Here is a 21,470-nt window from a genome sequence, read left to right as displayed (position 1 = left end):
TTAGATGTATTCCAGTCCAGTAGCACCTGATTCCTGCTCAAATGAAACTCAGGTAAGTACATTAAGAAGTACCCTGACTCTCCTTGGAAACCTGTGTAACTCTATCATCTTGTTTCCTCCCCCTAACCCCTATTTTGAAGTTGAAAAGGAATCCAAAAGAGTGTATGAGAAATGAATTGAACAATTCTTTGGTCCAGTGTTTGGCTACAAGGATTGGGGAGCACAGAGAAATCCTGAGGCATACTGTAGTGCATGCAGACCTTGCAGATTACATGTGAATCAATTTCATTGTCTTCATCTAGATTCTTGTTAAATGTTTGCAATCGCCAAACACAGTTCAAGGCAAAAGAAAAAAAGAAACAACAGAGACAATAAATCATCAGAGAATTTAACAGCTGAGGGTACAACTGAGACCTTCCCCGGTACCCAACAGACATGGTCACCTGTGTTGCTGAAAATGACACAGACAAGAAAACCCCAACAAATCAAACCAGAGTAAACCATTTTTTTCTCCATGGTTTAAGGGCCAGTAGCAAAAAAGTGCACTTATGGTAGTTATGCTAAAAGAAGAAGATTACCTCACGGTCATTTAGAAGTCTCTCCAAATCTGCAGCCATTTGATTCTTGACACGCAGCAAAGCTGTCTTTTCTTTATTTAAAAGACTGGTAAAAAGAGGATAGGAAATGCAGTAATAGCAACAGATAATCTCTTTTAATCTTGTGTTCTGCCTGAAACATGCATTTTCTAAAGCTAAATACTGGCAACAATAAAAATCTGCTCAAGTAATTGTATCAAATGATCCTTCTCTAATATTCAAGCACTGACATTTCTATAAATGGGCCCAAATGTACTGATACACACAACATCTTATTTTAGTAAAACAGAAAAACCATTCAAAGCCTTCATAAAATGCTTTTGGTTTTTTTTTTTTTTTTCTCTGAAGGGTAATTTAAATGATCAGAATCTTCTATTATCCTTTTTTTATTTCTTATAGGCAAAATGAGATTATTTTATTTGAAAAGTAAGTCTCCTTACACCTACACTTCTGTATCAAAATGTGGATTTCTTTGTTGTATTAGTCACTAGTAGTAGTAGCCCACTATATGAACTCTTTTTATACTCCTGTAATTAGAATTCCGAAAATAGTAAATACAAGGAAGAAAAACATCCAGTTCTTCCCCCTTTAGTCGTGTAGTTTCTACAGAAATTGTAAATGTATTTTTGTTATTTTTAGTTTTTTTACTCCAGGATAATGCATGGGATCAAGTTTGTCCTATGAACCAAGTATGAAAACTGATTTGACATGAAGGCATGTCTTTATACCAGGATAATAATTTTAACATCAATCATTCTTTGTCTTTATAGTTATAGAACATGAACATTTGAAATGTTTAGCATGCACATTGTGATTCCAGGCAGCAGTTCTATAATAATTAAACGTAGTTTCGTATTTAACCCCAGCATCAGTTTCTAATACTAAATTTTAGACTAATGCATACATAATATCAGTATATAATTAATTTTGTTAAAACAGCCATAGAGATTTTCTTGGAAGACATGTTATATATGCCATTAGCATGGCTTAACTAAATAGGTTGTACAATATAAATGGTAACATAAATCAACAACTATGAAAAATGCAATTCTGCATATGGAATGCAAATATGTAATACTGCAAACAGGTCAGGAGTTCAAAAGCAAATATATTAAAATTTTATAAATGAGGCAATTACATATGTTGCAAACCCAAATTATTTAATATTTCCAATATGTGATCCAGAAATTATCCAAATAAACAATCGTTAATTGGCCGTGTATCATCCGCTTGTTTCAAATAAGCAACATCATCCTTTGCCCCAGAGATTTTCTGGCAGTTCCTTACAAGCTCTGTATTGTAAATTATGACTGTCAATTCCTTCTAAGCATTACTTCTCAGAAAAAAATGTATCCTTTTACCAAATTGCTCAGGTTTTTCAACTATTTAAAAGAAAAGTACTAACATTTAAAAAACCTATTAAAATATTGCAATATTTTTAAGAGGTTTTTTATTTTCTGTCACATTTTTAATCAAGATGAAATTGCTGTACCTTCTTTTCTTGGGTTCATGTGCTTACAACTTACATGTCACTTTTTTCTTCGATTTTTGTATTTCCTAAGAACTTAAACTAATCCTTCCACAGGCTCACAAACTTAGGAGAGAAGCAATAATACAAGTTTCTCTATGACTTAAGTACTGTATTGAATAAGCATAAGCATCAATGTTCATGACTGAACCAGAAGTTCACGTTTAAAGTTCAGTTTCATCTACAGAACAGAACCTAGTCTACACTTATACTTACACCTTTTGAAATAGTATGACATGAGTGATCTATGTAGTGCAGTTTTAATTTTTTTTTGTTTATGGTCAAATATAGGACATAGACTACTACATCATTCAGTAGCACTTGATGTGTTTTCTGTCAAACACATTGATACAGAATTAGTGAAGCATGTGCAGATTTTAGATTGTGTATTTTTGCAATACTTGTGCTCTTTCATCACTGCAGATAGAAGAGAATAATTCACGTACTCATGAAAGAATATGCAAGAAGTATATACACATTTAACAGAGTGAGAAAGCAGGTACCAGACAGAATGATAATACATGACAAGGTTTAACAGAAATACATTCAAAAGTTCCATCTTGGGAAGAAGACTGACCATTTCAGTCCCAGGTTTTAAAATGTTCTGAACCAGCATCTTGGATAGCAGCAAAGAGGTTCTAGGTTTAACCTACCTTACTCCCACTGAAGAGTAGTTTAACCTAGTCCAGTGTGACAAATCAGAAAGCATCCTTACAATTTGTTTTAGCTGACCTAAGTGAGAACTGTGGAAGGATCATCCTTCCCTCACCACATCCTGGTAACCTACCCTTTCAGTTGGTACTAGACAATTTGTCACCACAGAAGAAGATCCCTTCACTGATCTGGATGGACACTGGAGTCTTTTTAAAGGTTATCTTTCACATGGACCACCAAAATAACTTGATTTACCATGTACAGTGGAGACCTACAGCTGAAGGCAAGGATGAGCTGCTCCATTTGGTGACAGAGTGCCTTAAGTGTCTTGCTATGATTCTGAAACCACAATCTAAGAGGCTAGGCAAACCCGCTTTTCTCACTGGAGCTCAAGGGTTGTAACTTTCATCTAAAAAGATGCAACCATGATGTGCTCCACAGTGGTCACTGATGGTCTCACCCTGAATGTGGAGAAGGTGCCTGTTGTGAGATGTCATAAAACTGTGGCCCTAAAAGTCCAGGTTAGAGAACCAGCTGAAAAGCAGTTCAGGTCCTGCTTTTTCTGTGTGCTTTTCTAGAAGAAACCAAATAGTCTGGGAGGACATCCAGTTTCATTCCATCATGCTTTTAAAGCCTAGCCAGGTATGAATCCAAGTACCAGGAATGCGGGCCTACCGTAACATACACTTGTCATATGCATACACACTGCTCATAGCAACCACTGGCTTGTTTTGTCTTGCTTCACTCAGGATCTAAAGCCAAGGCAGCTTACATATTGTACCTAAGACATTTTTAGGTAACGTGATTTTTCTGGAGAACGGATACTAACATTTCCCAGTTTCAGCCTTATAAACTCTTTTCAGTTTGGGCAACTAAACCATTTTAATGCTTAAGTATAAATATACTAGTTACTATCCTGTTCAGAAGCTTCTATTATTAGATACTCTGAATATTGTATTTATGCTGGACACATGAAATAAACATGGATTTCTGTAGTACCGGACTTTACTATTCTGTTCAGTTTGAAAAGAAAAGTATGTTTCTTTATCAGTGAACTGTGTATTTCAGATGCTGCAAGAAATGGATTGTGCCTTTCTGTTAATTTGCCCTTACAGCATGAAGTTGAATAGTCCAATATTGAATTTTTTGTTTTACATTTTTTATTCAGGTACAGTATTACCATCTAACAAAACAAATACAAATAGTATATATAAAGATTTTGTACATATAATTGATTATATAATATAGCCACATAGTGAAGCTGTCCCTTGTCTACAAATTACAGATGAATAGCTCAAATAGGCAGTTAATTATTAGTCTAGGTAAAATTTTGTTCTTAAGTCACATAGTTAGAAAGGAAGGTATAAAATGTTTTGCAAACAAAAGTTCCTTACAAGAGAGAATACATGTCAAATCAGTGATCTCTCATTGTGCAGCTAAATAACCATAGCTCAGATTTTTGAATAGATTTAGGAGAGTATTGCTTAATAGGAATACTTCAGGAGATTTAAAAACGCATACATGAAGTGTCCAAATGAAAATTACTTTTTCAAACTATAAAAAACCAAAACCAAATCAACCTTTAAAAAGTCGTATTACAGGTCAGAAAATGTATAAAAAAGAACATATTTCTACAAATTTTGCTTGGAGCATTTCTCTGGTAAGCTGCAGTACTATTGGAATAGATGGCACACATTCCACAGAATGGTAATGTTCTCATAAAAAGCTCATTGCCCATTCTTTGCTGGGAAAAACTCATCTAACACTCTATGCTCAGCTTTATGTTTGGATGCCAATTAGAGAACCCAAAATGTTTAGGTAAGGAGCATTTCAGTACAAAGCTTCTTAGTGAAAAAAATCCATATATGGCTTCTGGATTTGTCACACAGTTGAGGCTTTTGAGTAGTGCTTTTGGGTAAGTGAACCTCTTTTAAACCAGCCATTGGTACTGAGAAATTTGAGTAGCTGCATTTAAAATGAATACCCTCACTTTATGAATGAAGTCTTTTTAACATCTCCAGTTATTTATAAACCTAGATGTTTTTAGCAGAGAATTATATACTAAAACTACAAATACTTCACTACACACATAAGAATGAAAGTCAGAGATTTGTTTTCCCACAGCATGACATAGTTACAAGCATTTCTTTGCAAAAGGAGTGCTAAATGTGATGTTTTCATTTCTGGCTAAAGAACTGTAAGCTAGAGAGATTTCTTTATAGCAGCAAGGAGTCATCTTCACACACAGCACTGCTCTTATTAGCCATCACTATTTACTTTTATTAACGAGAGTGCTATGTGGTCTAATACAAATAAGAAGTTACTTAACAGAGTATTTTGAGATATGCAGACCACCCGTAAATTCATCCTGCAGATGCCCTGTCACTCAAGGCCAAGGTGCAGGTGTACGGCTCACTTCAGAAGTACATGAAGTGTTCTGCTCCCAGAGCCAAGTTCTGTTTGAGGCCAAGTGCCAGCACAGCCCATGGCCTGCCTGGGAAGAGTCCTAGAGGGATGGGAATGAGAGTGGAGTGAACACCATATGTGGGCAACACCTGACAAAGCCTCCATTACCCCTAAACAACCTCTCCTTGAGTGGTAATATGTTTGTGCCTTCACACTTAAATCTCAGCAGTGTATTAACATGCCTTTAATAACCTGACAGTGGGTCCCCAAGTTGTTCATGCAAATCACAGCAATGGCAGTAGCTAAGCATTCACCCCAACCACAACAGCTCTGCAGCTCTTATGAAGGTATGGCTAAAGACCCACAAAGCTGTGTGAAACATGTCCAGAACAGACACACTCCTCAGCAAACCAACAATGTCCAGCTCTGCTGGATATACTACTTTAAGACTTTAATTCTGTCTGGTAAGTATTCTGACTGTTTCTCTCCTTTCAGTAAGAAGTTGAATGGGGCCTTGAGGCACCTGATTTAGTGGAAGATGTCCTTACCCATGGCAAGGAGGTAGAACTAGATGATCTTTAAAGGTTCCCTCCAATCCAAACCACTCTGTGATTCAGTCTGACAGCTACTGACACAGGCAACCTTGAGCATCACTTGAACAGTCTTTCCAAGTAAGGAAGACATTTGGTTATGAAGGCTCTGAAAGACAGCTGTAGCTCTATAGATGTGACACTTAAGGATGAAGCCAGGTAAGCTGCTGTAGTTAAAGTGAACTTTGAAGACCATGCTGGAAAGAGACACAGATGGGTCTGCAAGAGTTGTCAAAAATACTGTATAAAAATGCCTGAATCTTTCCCATTCCTCTAGCAGAAAGAACTAATGTCAGAAATGACACTTTAATAGAATTATGAGTATGGAGAATCCTGAACACATCTGTTGCCTGTTAAGGAACCATTATGTAAGTGAATTTAGGCCATTTTGTGAAAAATTGATGAAGGTATGGCCCAAGAACATCCAAAATGAGATTACTGTTATAGATAGCCTTACTCATGCTTGTCTTCCTCCTTGTGCTGATTCAACAACAGTCTGTTTCATCACAGAATCAAACTCACATCCGGTAAAACCAACAAACTTCTCAACAGACATGGTAATACACAGTGCTGCAGGTTGCTGCAAAACATTTATAGGTTGCAAGAAAGTACTGACTCATCATCCTGGGAAATCTGCTGGAACCTGATCACCCCAGGAGTATGTTCTAAAAAGACTACTGGCCATGATCACTGTGTGCAGATGGTAATTATGAACTAATACAAAAAAGTAAATTTACTTGCAAATAAGTCCTTGCTGATCCCTCCACACTCAAGTGAGAAGTGATAGAGAACACTGGCACCGATAACACAGATGTGCCTGTTCTGCTTGGGGAGTCCATGACTTACAAAATGCAAAACCATCTCTCTTGATAAGCAGATGAGATAAAAACACAACACGAAAATTGACCACCACTGAATCAGCCCACTAAACAAGAAAGAAGGAAAATTACGATCAAGCATGGAGCAGCTTTAAGGATAAATTAAGTATTCAGTCCTGATTCTCAGGGTGCAGGCATATCAACACAACATTAATTTGTCTCCAATCTGGTACTCTAATATGATATTTCAAGCACTATTTTTCCTTTAGCTGGTTCTTGCGAAACTGCTATTTAGAAATAAAATAATAGTTACTGTACTTAAAATTTTGGAAAATAATGTACATTGCATACCTGTAGCACAAATTAAACCTCAGTTTAAAGGCTGCTGCACAATTACAGTATTAACTATTAATCAAAGAACAATTTCATTTTGCAATGATTTTACAAATATTAAATTTTTCCCCCAGATACTGAGATACTGAGAAACCAGGCTTCATAAACCATGTTTAGTGTTTTCACTAATACTTTTCTAATAGCACCAATATTATCTGCAGAATTTAAGGCTCTCCTTGAGGAGCATTAATTCTCTGAACTCATCCTCTCAAAAATATTCCACGCACAAACCAACAAAACGTTGTTTAATAAACTAAGAGGGATAGGAATAGTGGGCTAAATCTTTTGATCCAGCAGAGCTTCACTTGGCATATATTTGGTAGGGATTATCATTAATTTACTCAAATCCCATTCTGATTCAGTTCTGGAACAGCTGAGAGTAAGCTGAAATCACCTAAGGGATATTTTAATTTAAAACTGTCATCAACAGATTCCAAAAGGTTATCCTCGTGACAAAAAATTCTTGAATGTAATGGTTCTCTGGTTAGAAATCCCTACCTCTAACCTGCTTCTCACTTATGGGAAAGCAAAGAACCAACATTATCAACCTTATCCCAGCTTTTGATTTCTCATATATGCCAGGGAATGCCAACTAACAATTTAGGACCTTTGTTTTAAATGCTGAGTTATGAATAGCAAAGTTAGGGACTACTAATATGCACCAAAAGCCCTAAGACATTAGGCTGTTTCCAAGAATTTGTCTGGCCTGTGAAACTAGGCAAACTTGTGATAGTGGAGTAAAAGCTATTTTCAGTTTACAAGGAATATTACAGGAAAAAAACTACAAGAAAACTACAGGAAAATATCTTACCAAAATATTTGATGTGCAAAATAAGTGTTTACTTTTTTTGCTTTAATATTTTTTTGTCAAGCCACACTTTCATTTACAGAAACACAGACTAATGGTGAGCACACCCCAGCTCCCCACAGCAGAGTATTCCTGGTATGTTTACCATGAATGCTCACAGATTATTTTCTTTCTTAACCTGAGGCTGTTGAAGATCAAAAAATTTCCTTTACAGTTAATAAAGAGTAACAGGCATCTCTAGGAAATAACTCACTCCACCCAAAATCTGGATTACGTTTTGGAGATGTCACTTCCTCCATGAACTACTTAGGAAAGTAGACCTACGTCTCTAATTTAGGTACTTCAATTTGTAGGCTAAATTTAAGGAGACTATCTAAGCATACAGATTATTGGCAATGAGCCATTGAACTCAAGAAAATCAATGTTAATAACACATATAATTTCTTTTAGATTTTAAAGCATGAAACATACTCTTTCAGAAATGACCTCACCTATTTACTACTCCCTTTCTATCTTCCTTTTGAGAGACTTTTGGACTACTTAGTGAATAATGAAACCATCGCATTATTATTACCATAATCTAAAAATTTGTGACCAATTCTTTGATATTTTTCACGATTGGAAAGTAAGAGAATGTATACAGAGAACACTGATTTTTCGTATCCTGGGAAAATATAATTTATCTTTGAAGTGTTTCTTATAATGTAACAAGTCTAGGAAAATATGAAAAAAGTGCTTGATTCTAGAATTAAAAAACCATCTATTCTTACAGAATCAAAATTAAGCCCTGTGAAAGATGTTTTGTCAGGAATTATGAATGAATATTTCAGTTAATTTATAAACTTACTGATTCATATATAGATTTGCTTGGATAATAAGAATTTTTAGGTACTCCTCAAGGGATAAAAGATACTATCCCAAACCATCAAAACACTCTGAATGGATGTAAATGTAGGACAGTATGTAAGATTAAGTATTCGCTAGGGTGAACCCTGTTTTTTTGTTTTTAATTGCTTCAGTAGATTAGTGGAAAACCCTGTATTTTTCATGCAATTGCTTCATAACAGAATCACATTAATGTCTCCTAATAGTCATTGTTTGCTTTTCCTAAATCAAGACACCACATAGACACCTAATACTTAAAACGCTAATTCTTCTGTAGAGCAGTGGGACTTGGCTGTCAGCTTCCTTGGAAATCAAGGGACATATTATTTTGTAACAGCTTACCTGGGAATCAGATGTTAGGGAAGTTGCTGCAAGTTGCTCAGTGGTCAGAGAGCCCTGACAGATGGATATAGCAGCAAATCAGAGTGTCACCATGAAAGCATATGCTCTAATTATGGCTGAAATACCCTTTACTGGTGGACTACTCTGTTATTTTTCTCTGATATTTCTTCTTTATTTTTACTGTTGTATGTCATTCTTTTACTCTTCTGAACTGTTCTGTACTTCATGAGAGCTCTTCTCAACTCCAAACTCACTTTAAACCTGTTACAGCTACTTTTCTAAACTTAAAATATTCTTTTCTGAGATTGTGAGAGAAGTAACAAGTACTACAGTTCCAGCAAGAAGACTGGAGTTGGTCAATGATGGAGTGTTAACATCTTAACTTCATGGAAAATAGCACCACTTTTTTATGATAAAAATATAAGTGATTTTACCTTCAGTTTAAGAGAAAGCAAAACAAGAATCAATGATTTTAATTACCTGACATCTTTTTCAAGTTGTGTAATATGTTCTTTCTGTAGACTTATTTGAGAATCCCTTTGTTGCACAGTCTCAATGAGGTATTTGTATGGCTGTTGTGCTTGGTTCAACAAAGAATTTGCCCTGTCAAGCTGCAACAAAAAAGGCATTACTACTATAATTTTTTTACCTTATAAAGCACAAATACTTGATTATTACTGAATTATTATTGGATATTATTGATTCTTACCAATTGCATAGTAATACAAACTCCAAACCTGTTATTACACACAAAAAAGGAAACATACCACCTTCAAATTGATAACTAGTTCATTATCTTCTCACTTTTCTGTTCTAATGTGTGCTACTTTCACTGCAATAACGGTACCACTCTCTACACTTCCCTAATATTCATTTTCAAGGGTTTTAATGTAATATCTTCAATTGATTTAAAAAAAAAAAAAAAGTAGAGTCAATGCCTCTTATTGACTTACTTTGGTATTTTCCTCCCTCCTTTAAAAAGCTGAGAAGGTTGCATCATAAATACTGCATGTAAGTAGCAGTATTTGAGCCAAGTTCAAAGCAAATAAAATCACTTTTGTGTCAACTTTTTAGCCATGTTCTAGACTTCATCTAGATGACTGAACAAACTGTCAATCAAAAGAATAATAATGGGCTACCTAAGCATGCTGTAGTCTACAGGATCTATGGTTTGTTCTTAAATAAAAAAAAAAGTCAAGAAAATAGTCTGGAGTAAACATTATGTAAAGACAGCAAAGAGGAGTTTTAGAACTTTACACAAAAAACCCCCGATGTTTAACTTTGTACTGGATTGTATTGTGATTTAAACTGTATGATTATATGGTAAAAGATCAAAAATTTAATGGCAGCATAAAAATGAGCTGTAGATCTGTGGAAAGTTGCAGGAATTGAACTAAGGTTACTGATACTGAATCTTTCATCAGTGATCCAGAAGCAAGTATAAAACTACTGTGGATAAGGAATGTATTGAAGTGAAATACAGAAAATTTTAAGATAAAGAACAGTGATATGGAAGAATAACAAGCATAACAATGGATTCACCAATTTCCTGATGTCTTCCAAGTAAGAAATTGACAGAGTATGTTTCAGTCAATTAGAAATTAACATGATATAAGAATACATAACAAATTATAGTATTGGTTAAAAAAATCCCAAAACTTCACTGTTCATGTATCTTTCACTGAAATAATCTATATAATCATATATATACATATAAAATTTATATAATTTAAAAATATATAGAAATTCCAGTATTTGCACTCTGTGAAGTACTTGAGTGTACTAATTCTAATTTGTAATTACTATGGCTTTAAAAATCAAACTATTAACCACACTCCTGTAATAATAAGTCTACAAATTACATGTCGTGGCAACATCTAATAGCAAACCTAATTGTCCTTTTGTTCCTATGAGAAAAATTAAAAGACAATCTTAAAGATTTTTTAAATAATTAGTCTGCCCTAATTCTGGGACATTTCAAGCTGAGGTTTTTTAAATATCTTCAAAATTGATTTAGCAGAAGAGCTGCGCAAGAAGAAGCGATGCATTCATTGAACAAATAAATATCAAACAGAACAAACTAGCTTGGCTGGCTGTTCTGTTCAGAAATAAAAATGTTGTCTGTCTGGCTCACATTCTTGTTTAGCCTCTAAAGTAAGCCTCCTTTCAATATTAGTTGCAAAACACAATATAAACTTCTTTGAAAACTTCTATCTTGGAGTTTTGGTTAATTATGTAGCCATTTTTTAACATCAAATAGATAAAAAACACTGTTTAGAAAATATTTCATTTTATGAACAGCTGTTCCGTAATGTTTCTACATATTTGAATTTTTGTGTAATAATGATTTACCTCTTGTGAAATCTGTGTTACTTGTTCCTTCTGATGTTCCAGATCTTTTATAAGCAACGAGTTTTGCTTTTCTAGCTGCAGTAATCTTCTTGCCAAGTGAACACTGTGCCAATAAAAAGCAAGCTCAACTTGAATTTTTTCCAAAATAGGCAAAAGAAATTCTCACATTTATGCTTCAGGACTTGACTGCCTTAATTTTTCACCAATGCTTAAATATTAACATACATAAACTACACAGTAAAACATGCTGCATGGTCAAAGTTAGAAAAACAGTTAGAAAATATTACAAAATTTACCAGCACTAAAATAACATTCCCACAGTTATGCTATTATAATATCTTATACAAAGTAAATACCTATACAGTTTGTCCAATACTACACAACTGTAGAAATATTGTCAAAATCCTTAATCTAATTATGATTATGTACTTTTTAGCAACTTTAGTCTCACTTTCATTCTAACTTAAGTAATTGTTGAAAAATGCTCATTAATATATGTTTTGCAGTAAAACACTGAAAAATGTAGTATTTTATCACTTTCAAAAGACAGGCAAAATTGTTTTGTCTGACATTTAACATGCTAATAATTAAATGTTATTGCCAATTTTGTTTTCAATAAACTTTTATGGAGAGTCACAGATTAACTTTGAAGAGAAAGGATAATTGAGCTACTTAAACAACCTAGTTAAAAAATTAGATCCTCTACCTCTTGCAAGCTTCATGTCCAGAATCAAAGAGTTTATAGTCCATTCAAGAGCACAGGTCCATAAGTAGCAGTGGGAAGATCCAATATAAACTGCAGAGCCTACTAGCAGACATCTAACCTAGTCTTCCAAGTTCTTACAAATCGCAGAACGGGCAAGGTTGGAAGGGACCACAGTGGCTACTGGGTCCAACCTCCAGAGCATGTTTTGCATCCAGGTGGTTCCTCAGTAACTCCACAACCAGTTCCTGACTATGATACTGAATCTATGAGAGGGTGAGTGGTCTAAAGCAGAACGATAGGGAGAGTATAATTTACCCCAAAGCTAAGGCTTAAGAATGTGTAAATCTAGATGAGTGTACAAAGTTGATCGAAAAATTTGACCAGTCATAACCTCCATCTCTTCCTCAGTAAAATGGAATAGACCTCTGGATTTGGCAGAAGATTTAATATTCTTCATCTGTGCTATAAACATACTCTTTCATGCACTAATCTCATCTAGTACAACAGAGAAAGGAACCAATTCTTTGACTAGTAGCCATTGGGCTACTAGTAAGGTAACTATGTAAGGGAGAACTTGGATACCTTCCCATGGCAAATAGGAATGCAGCCCATCGTAATTTTCCCAGCTACAACTGTTCAGTGAGCTTCACCTGAATTTGCAAATATTTAAGGATAACACAAGTACATCTTTCAAGTTTACTTGTCAGTTTGTTTTTTGACTAGTTAAAATTGAAAGCAAAGAGACAAAGGGACTGATGTGCAAGGACATCTTATGCTGGAAACATTTGATTCCAACTATACTAGAAGATCATGCAGTGCTCAAGAACGTGATAATTCCTTGTTAGCAAACCACCAAAGTCACCTTGGTAGTGTTCTGCATTCTTCCATTAACACCTCCCAAGCAGTTCCTAGGCATAGCTGAGAAGTTGGAATGGGCAAGCAAATCATTGCCAATATGTTGTCCACGTGTTGCTCAACCTACACTGAGAATTGTTTTATGGCAACGGGCCACTACAGGCCATTTGGTCTTGATGCTTCAAGGCATTCCCAGCGTTATTTAGCATGCTTAATTTGGTACTATGGGTGTACAGTGCCTGTGTCTGAAGTAACAGAAGAGTTGTTTCTGGCAAGTGAGCAAAAAAAGGTACAGACCCTACACTGCTTGAAAAGGTTGGTTTTGTACAAACTTTCAGAGACTGAAGTGCATGATATAAACTTAACAGAGCTCTTCATTTAGGATCCCATATGTCAGGGATTAAAGATCAGGTAGTGGACTCCAGAAAGATTATTCACATTTGAAATAGATTCTGTTTCCTTAAGCAATCCTAGAGAGCAGAAAATTTATCTGTGCTTCTTTAATGGCACTAAACATAGAGGATGGGGTCAGAGGCTTTGCTTTTACAAACTCTGGCAGCCAAAGGCATCACACACATTATCTGCATGGCAATTTTCATTGATTCAAAACAGTAAGCAAACCATACACAGTTTTTTATGGCTTTTTAAATATTTTTAATTCTAAAAGATAAAGCAAGTCTATGAAGGCTCCAACACTATTACGAAGGATTAAGTCATTTTATTAGTCAATGCCTTTTAGAACAGAAGTGGAGTATATAAGTCATTCTGATAGAGCCACTTCTAAGCTCAGAAAGTGTCTTCCAAGAGTATCTGAAATCCTGGCCTGATCATCGCATTCAGCATTCAAAGGAAATTTAACAGAGTTTTTATATATGGAAATAAACTAAACTGAATCTAATAAGATGAGGAAAAAGAAGGATCGAAGTGAACTCAGGAAAGTCCCCAAACTACGACAAAAGAGGAATAAACTGATGCTTTAGGAGATGGTGCTATAGAACTCACAACACTTTTCTAAACCAGATGTGCAACAGGTTTATGGAAGTTTTTTGCACACTCCTCACCTCCCAGGTACGGTGACTCTACCACCTTCCTGGGCAGCCTATTCCAATGCTTGACAACCATTTATGTGAAGAAACTGTCCAACCTGAACCACCTCTGGCAAGCCTGAGGTCATTTCCTTTTACCCTGTTGCGTGGGAGAAGTGAGTCATAGCCACAACACACAGGCTCACAATGAGCCATTCAAATGTCACTATTATTTCTTAAAGACAATGCATAATATAAATTTATTAGTTCAAAATTACTATGATCAAGAGGTATGTTTTTCCACCTATGCATCATTTTAGTCTATTGATCAAATTTTCAAATTGGCCAAACCAGAGCAAACTCAAAGAATGGAAGTGGAATCAGATGCTCTATTAATGAAGATAAAATAGTGACGCCCTGAACCATTGTCCTTCTTAATATCACAACAGATATGTTTTTCTTACTATTAAATACAATGATTTTTAGGATATTGATAATGCATATCCTATTATATAAATGAACCAATGTAAAATCAATTTTTACAGCTGCTTAGTTTTATACAATTATACTTTTAGTCTTCCTGAAAGTCAATAAGAAGAGATTTTAAGATGATGTAGAAAAATATGTATATGCTCATTCATACGCATCAACCACATTAACAGGCCCTAGTCCTCAATCTATTCCTGTATACTTAAGTCATTAAAAAACCTTATGTTAATCAAACTGGCTGGATTCTAAGACAAAGCATAATGCATCTAATCTCCATTTAGTTAACCTCAAATAAGTAAATTCATGAGCTACTTTTTTTTTTTTTTTTTTTTTTTTACCTTTGCTTTAGTCGTCTTTTGGCTGTTGTAGGAATATTAGCACCATATCCATATGAGAAGAGAACCCTTTCAGCTTCAGCTTCATCTTCCACTGCAAAAAATTACAGAAAGCTGCTGTTGAAGAATAGTGCCAGAACTTAAAAACTTCTATGCAATTCTATTTACAACTCAACATGCAAAAGCATTTTTCTGGGAGCAAAATTTTCATCTGGTGCAACCTTCTGGACTTGAGTGGAACAGTTTCTTTTGCCATTAGCATTAAACTTAGTATCAAACTTTACTTAAAACACTTTCTATTTTTATGATTAACATTAGACTTATGCAACATAAAAGTAAAGGAAAATAGTTCAGTTTCCTTGAATATTCATCCTGTTGGTAAGGTCACAAAATGCATACCACTTGTATAAGTGTAATTCAGCAGTAGAAGGTTAGGCTGCTTAAGTTTTTAATCTAAATAATTAATTTTCTGTGCATACATGAGAAGGTAGAGGAAGATAAAATTAGTGAATGTTAAAGGTGACAGGACATAACCAAGTCCATGGGAATAGAAGGGACATCTGATGTTGCTAAGGGAGCTCATGTCACAGTGAGGCTTCTCACTATGGTTTTTGAAAGGCTGTGGAGATAAGAAATTTCACCACACTTAATGAAAACAAATGCCATCTATTTCTTCAGAGAAAGGCAAAAAAGAGATTTTTATGTATATGCAAAATAGAAATATTAAAAATAATCTCTGTCTCCATAGTTGATTGGTTTCCTAAAACACGTTTCTAAGGGTTTAAAACACATTATAATTGCTTTGAAAAGAAATCCCAATGGCAGCAAGATGAAAATGTGTATGTTAATATTTCGAGTTCTGAAATTCAGATTTCCTCTCTCCTGTAAGATGAAGTGGGCCAGAAAAAAAAACCAGGAAGAGAAAAACAAGGGTATGTGTGAAGTAGATAGGGGCAGAGAGGAGGGGTAAAGGGGGACAATGAGAAAATGGGAGTGGCACAGGTGTGAGAAAAGGAGGGAGAACGAGTAAACACCAGCCCAGGCACCACACAAAAGCTTTGATGAATCAAATAGCTGGGAACAAGAGAAACAAATGTAGGAAATTATGTGAGTCCTACCTGACTCATCTTTCTTAATGCTCAAGTGCCTCAAAACCAGAAATACCTTCATTTCTCAACAACTTGCAAAATGCTATAACTTCTGTTCTCACTTGTCTAATACCCTTGTAATGCTATTTTAAACAAGGATTCTTAAAACACATTTAGAAAGAGAAAAGCCTCTAGAAGAGCACCTGTGGTAATTCACGTATTACCTTAAAAACAATATAGAAATTTCAGTAAGTGTGACAGAAAAAGTTTACTGCTGTGGCACTACAAAGACACCAGCACTTTCAGAGCTGTCTTAAACATGACAGGGATTTCTTTTTTCTGATTCAGAAATAATTTAACCTGCCTTTGTTACTACCCTTCTTTTGGGTTACATATTCAGTGTCATATATCTCAGGTCAGTAAGATATAGTCCTGTAAATTCAGATCTGTCTGTAGTGTCCAGTAAATGGCACATCATGAAGACAAACACAAGAGAAATTGGAAATGTTGTAGGTATCAAAATAATACTCTGTATCAGTGTGTGCTTCTCTTCTCTTACAACATTCCAGGCTCTTCACCTGACTTTGTGGTGTAAAATATGCATTTTACAAGCTAGGAGACACTTATTAATGACAATTTCTTATGCTAGACAGCAAGGACATGCCATTGTGAGGATACATACAGGTTCAATCTTTTTCTTAGAAAGATACTAACCAACGGAAATAAGAAAAATCAAACAACTAGTCTACAACAAAAATACCCTAATGTGAAGACAGTTCCCTGAAAAGGAAGAACAGACAAATGCCAAGGAAATTCACTACTATTATTCATCTAGAAACCTCTCAGGTGCTGTAAGAAGTGGCTATATAAATTCTTGATAGCTTTCTGAAGAGGCTGTTTTGTGTCATTTCAATGTTAATAAAGTGAGGCATAATGATCAGGGAGTAACAGTAAAAATTCAGTAATCTCTTCCACATGCATATTTTCCAAAGGAAAAAATAAAATGTTTATATATACGTATATAAATAATTTAAGTATTATGTGACAAAAGCCATCTCACACGTGTAAATAAAGACACAAAGTTTATTAAAAACACCAGAGAACCCAACCTCCACCAGCAATCCTAAATACTGTAAAACAGCAAAGGCTTCATGACTCAAGATGAAGAAAAAAACATTTTATGCTATTTAAATATAAAGAGGTGATCACAGGAATGAAGACTAATCCTTATTATTACTAAAGTTTGTAGAAAATTCCAATTGTCTTCCACACAATGCTTTAGTCTAAATTATATTCCTGAAAAATGGATTGAAGTATTTCTATAACACATTAAATTTGAAAAATAGTTATATTTCCTTTCAGTTGCTTTTATACCTTTAGCTATTTATATAACTATCAGGGCATAATTTAAGACAAAGGAGGAACTATATCTGTCTTTTCCTTCAAAGTGTTTTTTTTAAAAAAATACTTTCTTTTCTTCTGTTTTTCCTAAGATACTACACTGAACTAGTACTAATCTTAACTTGCTATAGCAAATACACTGAAATAGCAAGTTCATTATTAAATAGAAAACATATTGAAATAATATTAAATGATAATTTTATTTTCTTCAAAGAAATCAGAAAAATAATTATATTTTAAAAGAACAGTTTTTCATTTGGAAACTTTCCATTCTTTACCATAGCATAGAATGCAAATTGTAATTAAAATAGATATTTAAGAAGAAGTTAAGAATGATCAGATAAAAAACTTCACTGCTATCCCAAGATGCTTAAGAAAATGCAAACCGCTGTAAACAAAAACTAGTGTTCTGAACTCTACCTTCTCCTTGGAGAAAAAGAAAGTTCCAAAAATTCTGTGTTAATACATAAATACTCCTTAGGCAAGTTTACATATACACACACTTCAAAAAACATGTTACTGACTTAAACAGAAGCGTGTATACAGCAAACATGCTTATGGTCAGACTGGAACCTTTGGGCAGTCAGGCCATTCTAAGTACAGGCTGCAGTGCATAAAATTAATAAAGCATGTGCAGTCTGGTTACTAAAAATACCCTCACATCACTGCATCTTGGTAATGCACACTTTGCTAGACCCTACTGTTTATATATAAAGCTTATGCAATAATCTTCAACACAGAATACTTTATAAACTGTGACTATTTTTTGAAGGAGGAAAGAAAGAAAAGGAGAAGAAGACAGTTGCATTAGTCTAAAAGTTTAGAATGTCCTACTCTGCTCATGCACTGGCTAGAAGATTTCAAGATTAGAGTCAGAGTTTCAAATTAGAAAATAATTGTTCTGTGGATTGATTTAGACAGAGGAGCAAATTAATAGAGATTCTACCCAAATTTTGCTGTGTTGTGAACATTTTAATTTTTGTGAATGAGAGACAAAAATTTTCAAGAGTAATCAGATATGAATTTAATCCATGATTTAGTACTTGGAACAGCCTGAGCTGCCACAAGCAACTACTTAATGTCTAATTATTATTAATGCAACAGAAGGAAGAGTTTTTTTCCTCCTTTCAATTAGTTAAAAAATTCACATTAATCACTGTACTGAAATATAAAACCTGTATTTGCCTGTCAACAAAGAGGGCTTCCTGACATTCCACATGTACTTCAATAATAGAAGAATCCTAAAGACTATATCTAATTATAGTGGATTATTAGAATAAGGGAAAGAGGAACAACTGAATACTGTAATGATTTTCATTAAGCACAAACTAAGACATATGGAGGATGTTTGATACACATTTACAGGTGCACTTAGAAACCTGCCATTAATATTTTCTATCAAAATAATTACTGCCTTTTACTTGTCAGACATAATGAACAAGAATGACAGGCATTGTAATACTTTCCAAGTGTCATGAGAAGAATGATATTGTAATGCCTGCAACACCTACAGATAAAACAATCTGTGACAGAACTTACCTTCTGCTGTCTGCAGTATTATCTCATCAAGCTCTTTTTCAAGTTTTTCGTAAGTATCTAGTCTTGCTTGAAACTCAGAATTCTGTGTTTGAAGCTCAATAATGCGGGTTTCACTAGAAGACTGAAGACTATAGAATTCCTTTGTAAGCACCTGTGAGAATGAAAAATAGAGAGATCAGGGATTCAGCATTATAGTGATTTTTTAAAGAGGCAAAATACACATAACACATGCAAAATGTGTACCAGTATGATATTAAATATTTGATGTAAGTTTTACACAGCAAAGATTAAAATATTTTAAAAAGCAGTTATTCTTTCAATAATATTATCTTGCACAGATTAAACTCTCAGATTTTAGGCCTATCTGCAGAGGCCTTAGTAATTCTAAGAAGCAGTCTGAAAAAGCTACAAGAATTTTAAAGGAAACTTCGGAAAAGCCAGACAACAACTAAAAAAATTCACACAGAGCAGTCAAAATAGCGTAAATGCAGTAATTTTTGTTGTTTTAACTGGATTCTCATTTCAGTCATCAGTTTATGAAGATTCCTTTGAAGAATGCAAATTTAAAAATTTGCTATTAAAGCTATACCAGTCTTATTACTTACTTATTAATAAAAAGTAATATGCCACCAACATTCAAGACTTACGTAAATATACTTAATCCACTAAGCTTAAACAAAAAACTCTCTTATTCAAAAGTAAAAGTATGAAGGCCTGTATAATAATGGAAATTTGATAAAGTATTTGATGATAGGAAACATCATTCACCAAATACACACCAAACTGGAATAAGAAAATCTTTGGTATCTAAAGTAGCAATGTACATACTTTCAGAAAAATCCCACCAAAACAGGTGAAGTAATAACCAAGTGGTACTGCTGTCAAATTCCATACTAACTTCCTAGGCAAAAATCACAACCACTCAGAATGACTAGCGAATATAGATTTGGAGATATAGAAATATATGCACAGTGTGCAGACCAGTAATACCACAGTCACTGTTGAAACCATGAAACAATACACAGTGCTTAGAGAAACAAGCCACTTGAATAGAAAAAGTTCAGTGTCACAGAAGAAATAAATATATATATTAAAACTGAGCAACATATAAACCATCTGTTTCCTAGTTTATCAAGAAAAATTACTCTATGCCCTAAATAAAAGCAAGAGTTGGTCCAGAAAGCTGTAGCTGAGCCACAAGACACCAGTGCCTACACTATTAATAAAGACCAACGTCCTTTTACGGTAAGGAAAAAACCTTAGTACATTAATGCTATAAATAAGAAAGAAAATTAAAAACCTTAAGAATGCAGTCAAAAGGAATAAAAATAAAAGCTTCAGATATCAAATATTTAAATTCTGCAAGAGTATTTCTTAATGAAAGAGCTCTTAAGCGCGTATTCCTTAATGAAAGAATTTAAGTGTCTCTCTAAAGAGAAAAAGAAGTGCCAAAAGTGTTAGTAGAATTGAATGCCAAATATTTGAGTTACTGTCAGATCAAAAAATTTCCACAAAGAAAATGAACATGTAACTCATATTGAACTACATTCTCCAAGTTTAGACATGTCTGTGCAATTAAAAATCTGTTTAGCAACCTCTAAGTTTAGCAAAACTGGCACTCCCAGTGCTTGTGACCACAACTAACCTCATCAGCCAGGATCTGAATGTCCCAATACAGACAAAACAAGAAATTACAGTCTATTTGAAACTCTCTAATTCTCTTTCCACTCTATAGTTCCTTTTCATAAACAACTTAGGCAGGTTCAACACTAGAAATGTGAGGACCTGAAGACTGGCATCCTTCCCCTAAAAAACAAAGGCTGCCAGAGATGTCACTTTCTTTTGTCCTGTCCAGTTTGTATCCTGACATTAATTTGAAACATACACTACCGATCTCATTTAGATCACATAAATTGTACTCTGTGACATGTTTCAGGGACTAACTTCGGACAGGTGAAGAAATTTGTTTTAAAAGAAGTTTTCTCTGTGGAATACTCGCATTTCCAGGATTAAAATAAGTGAACAGGATATGATACTTATATTTTAAAGATAATAAATTCTAAGCTTGTAGAGATAAACAGGCCCAAGTGGTTAAAGCCCACATACACAGGTGCATTGGCTGCAGGTGCCCAGGCTGTGTCCCGCAGCCAAGGGGGCTGCACCTCAAGGAAACTGCATTTACTAAAGCACAAAAATGCTGCACAGCAATGAGGAGTGAGGGAAAAAGTGAGAGAGAGCCATGCTGCTGACACTGAGGTGAGAGAAGGAGGGGAGGAGGTGCTCCAGCTGCCAGAGCAGAGATCCCCTCTGCAGCCCATGGTGAAGCAGGTTGGCTGCCTGCAGACCATGAAAGACCACACCCAAGCAGATGTCCATGCTGCAGCCCATGCAGCTCCATGCTGAAGAGGTGGACATCCCCAGAAGGCACTGCAACCTGTGGAGAGCCAATATAGGAGAATTTCTCCTGAAGGAAGTAGCAGGACATGGAGGATCCACACCAGAGCAAAATAAAAAAGTGTGAGGAGGAAAGACCATCAGAGAGGAGCTGTAATGGACTGACTCAAACCCCTATTTCCCATTTCTCTCTGCACTGCTCTGGAAAGGTGGGGGTAGAAGAGTCAAAAATGAAGGAGGGAGGTTAAAATAAAAAAGAACAGGGT

General features: G+C 34.9%; 1 protein-coding gene across 2 annotated transcripts in view; it reads right to left on the bottom strand.

The window, feature by feature from the left end:
• The window catches only part of PIBF1 (progesterone immunomodulatory binding factor 1), a 103,757-nt gene that overhangs the window by 19,920 nt on the left and 62,367 nt on the right, over positions 1-21,470 (bottom strand). The window contains exons 12-16 of one of the 2 annotated variants that reach the window (XM_066313384.1): positions 18,811-18,961; positions 14,786-14,876; positions 11,373-11,475; positions 9,501-9,631; positions 579-663 (exon numbers count right to left, since the gene is read on the bottom strand). In XM_066313384.1, the coding sequence (XP_066169481.1) occupies positions 579-663; positions 9,501-9,631; positions 11,373-11,475; positions 14,786-14,876; positions 18,811-18,961 (561 nt within the window). The remainder of the gene's footprint in view (positions 1-578; positions 664-9,500; positions 9,632-11,372; positions 11,476-14,785; positions 14,877-18,810; positions 18,962-21,470) is intronic. The other variant, XM_066313385.1, reaches the window with a different exon arrangement.

The sequence above is a fragment of the Sylvia atricapilla genome, chromosome 2 (genome assembly GCF_009819655.1).
Source record: "Sylvia atricapilla isolate bSylAtr1 chromosome 2, bSylAtr1.pri, whole genome shotgun sequence".
Classification (NCBI taxonomy): Eukaryota; Metazoa; Chordata; class Aves; order Passeriformes; family Sylviidae; genus Sylvia; species Sylvia atricapilla.
Note: the sequence above shows the minus strand (reverse complement) of the source record. Positions and strands in the feature narration are given on the sequence as shown.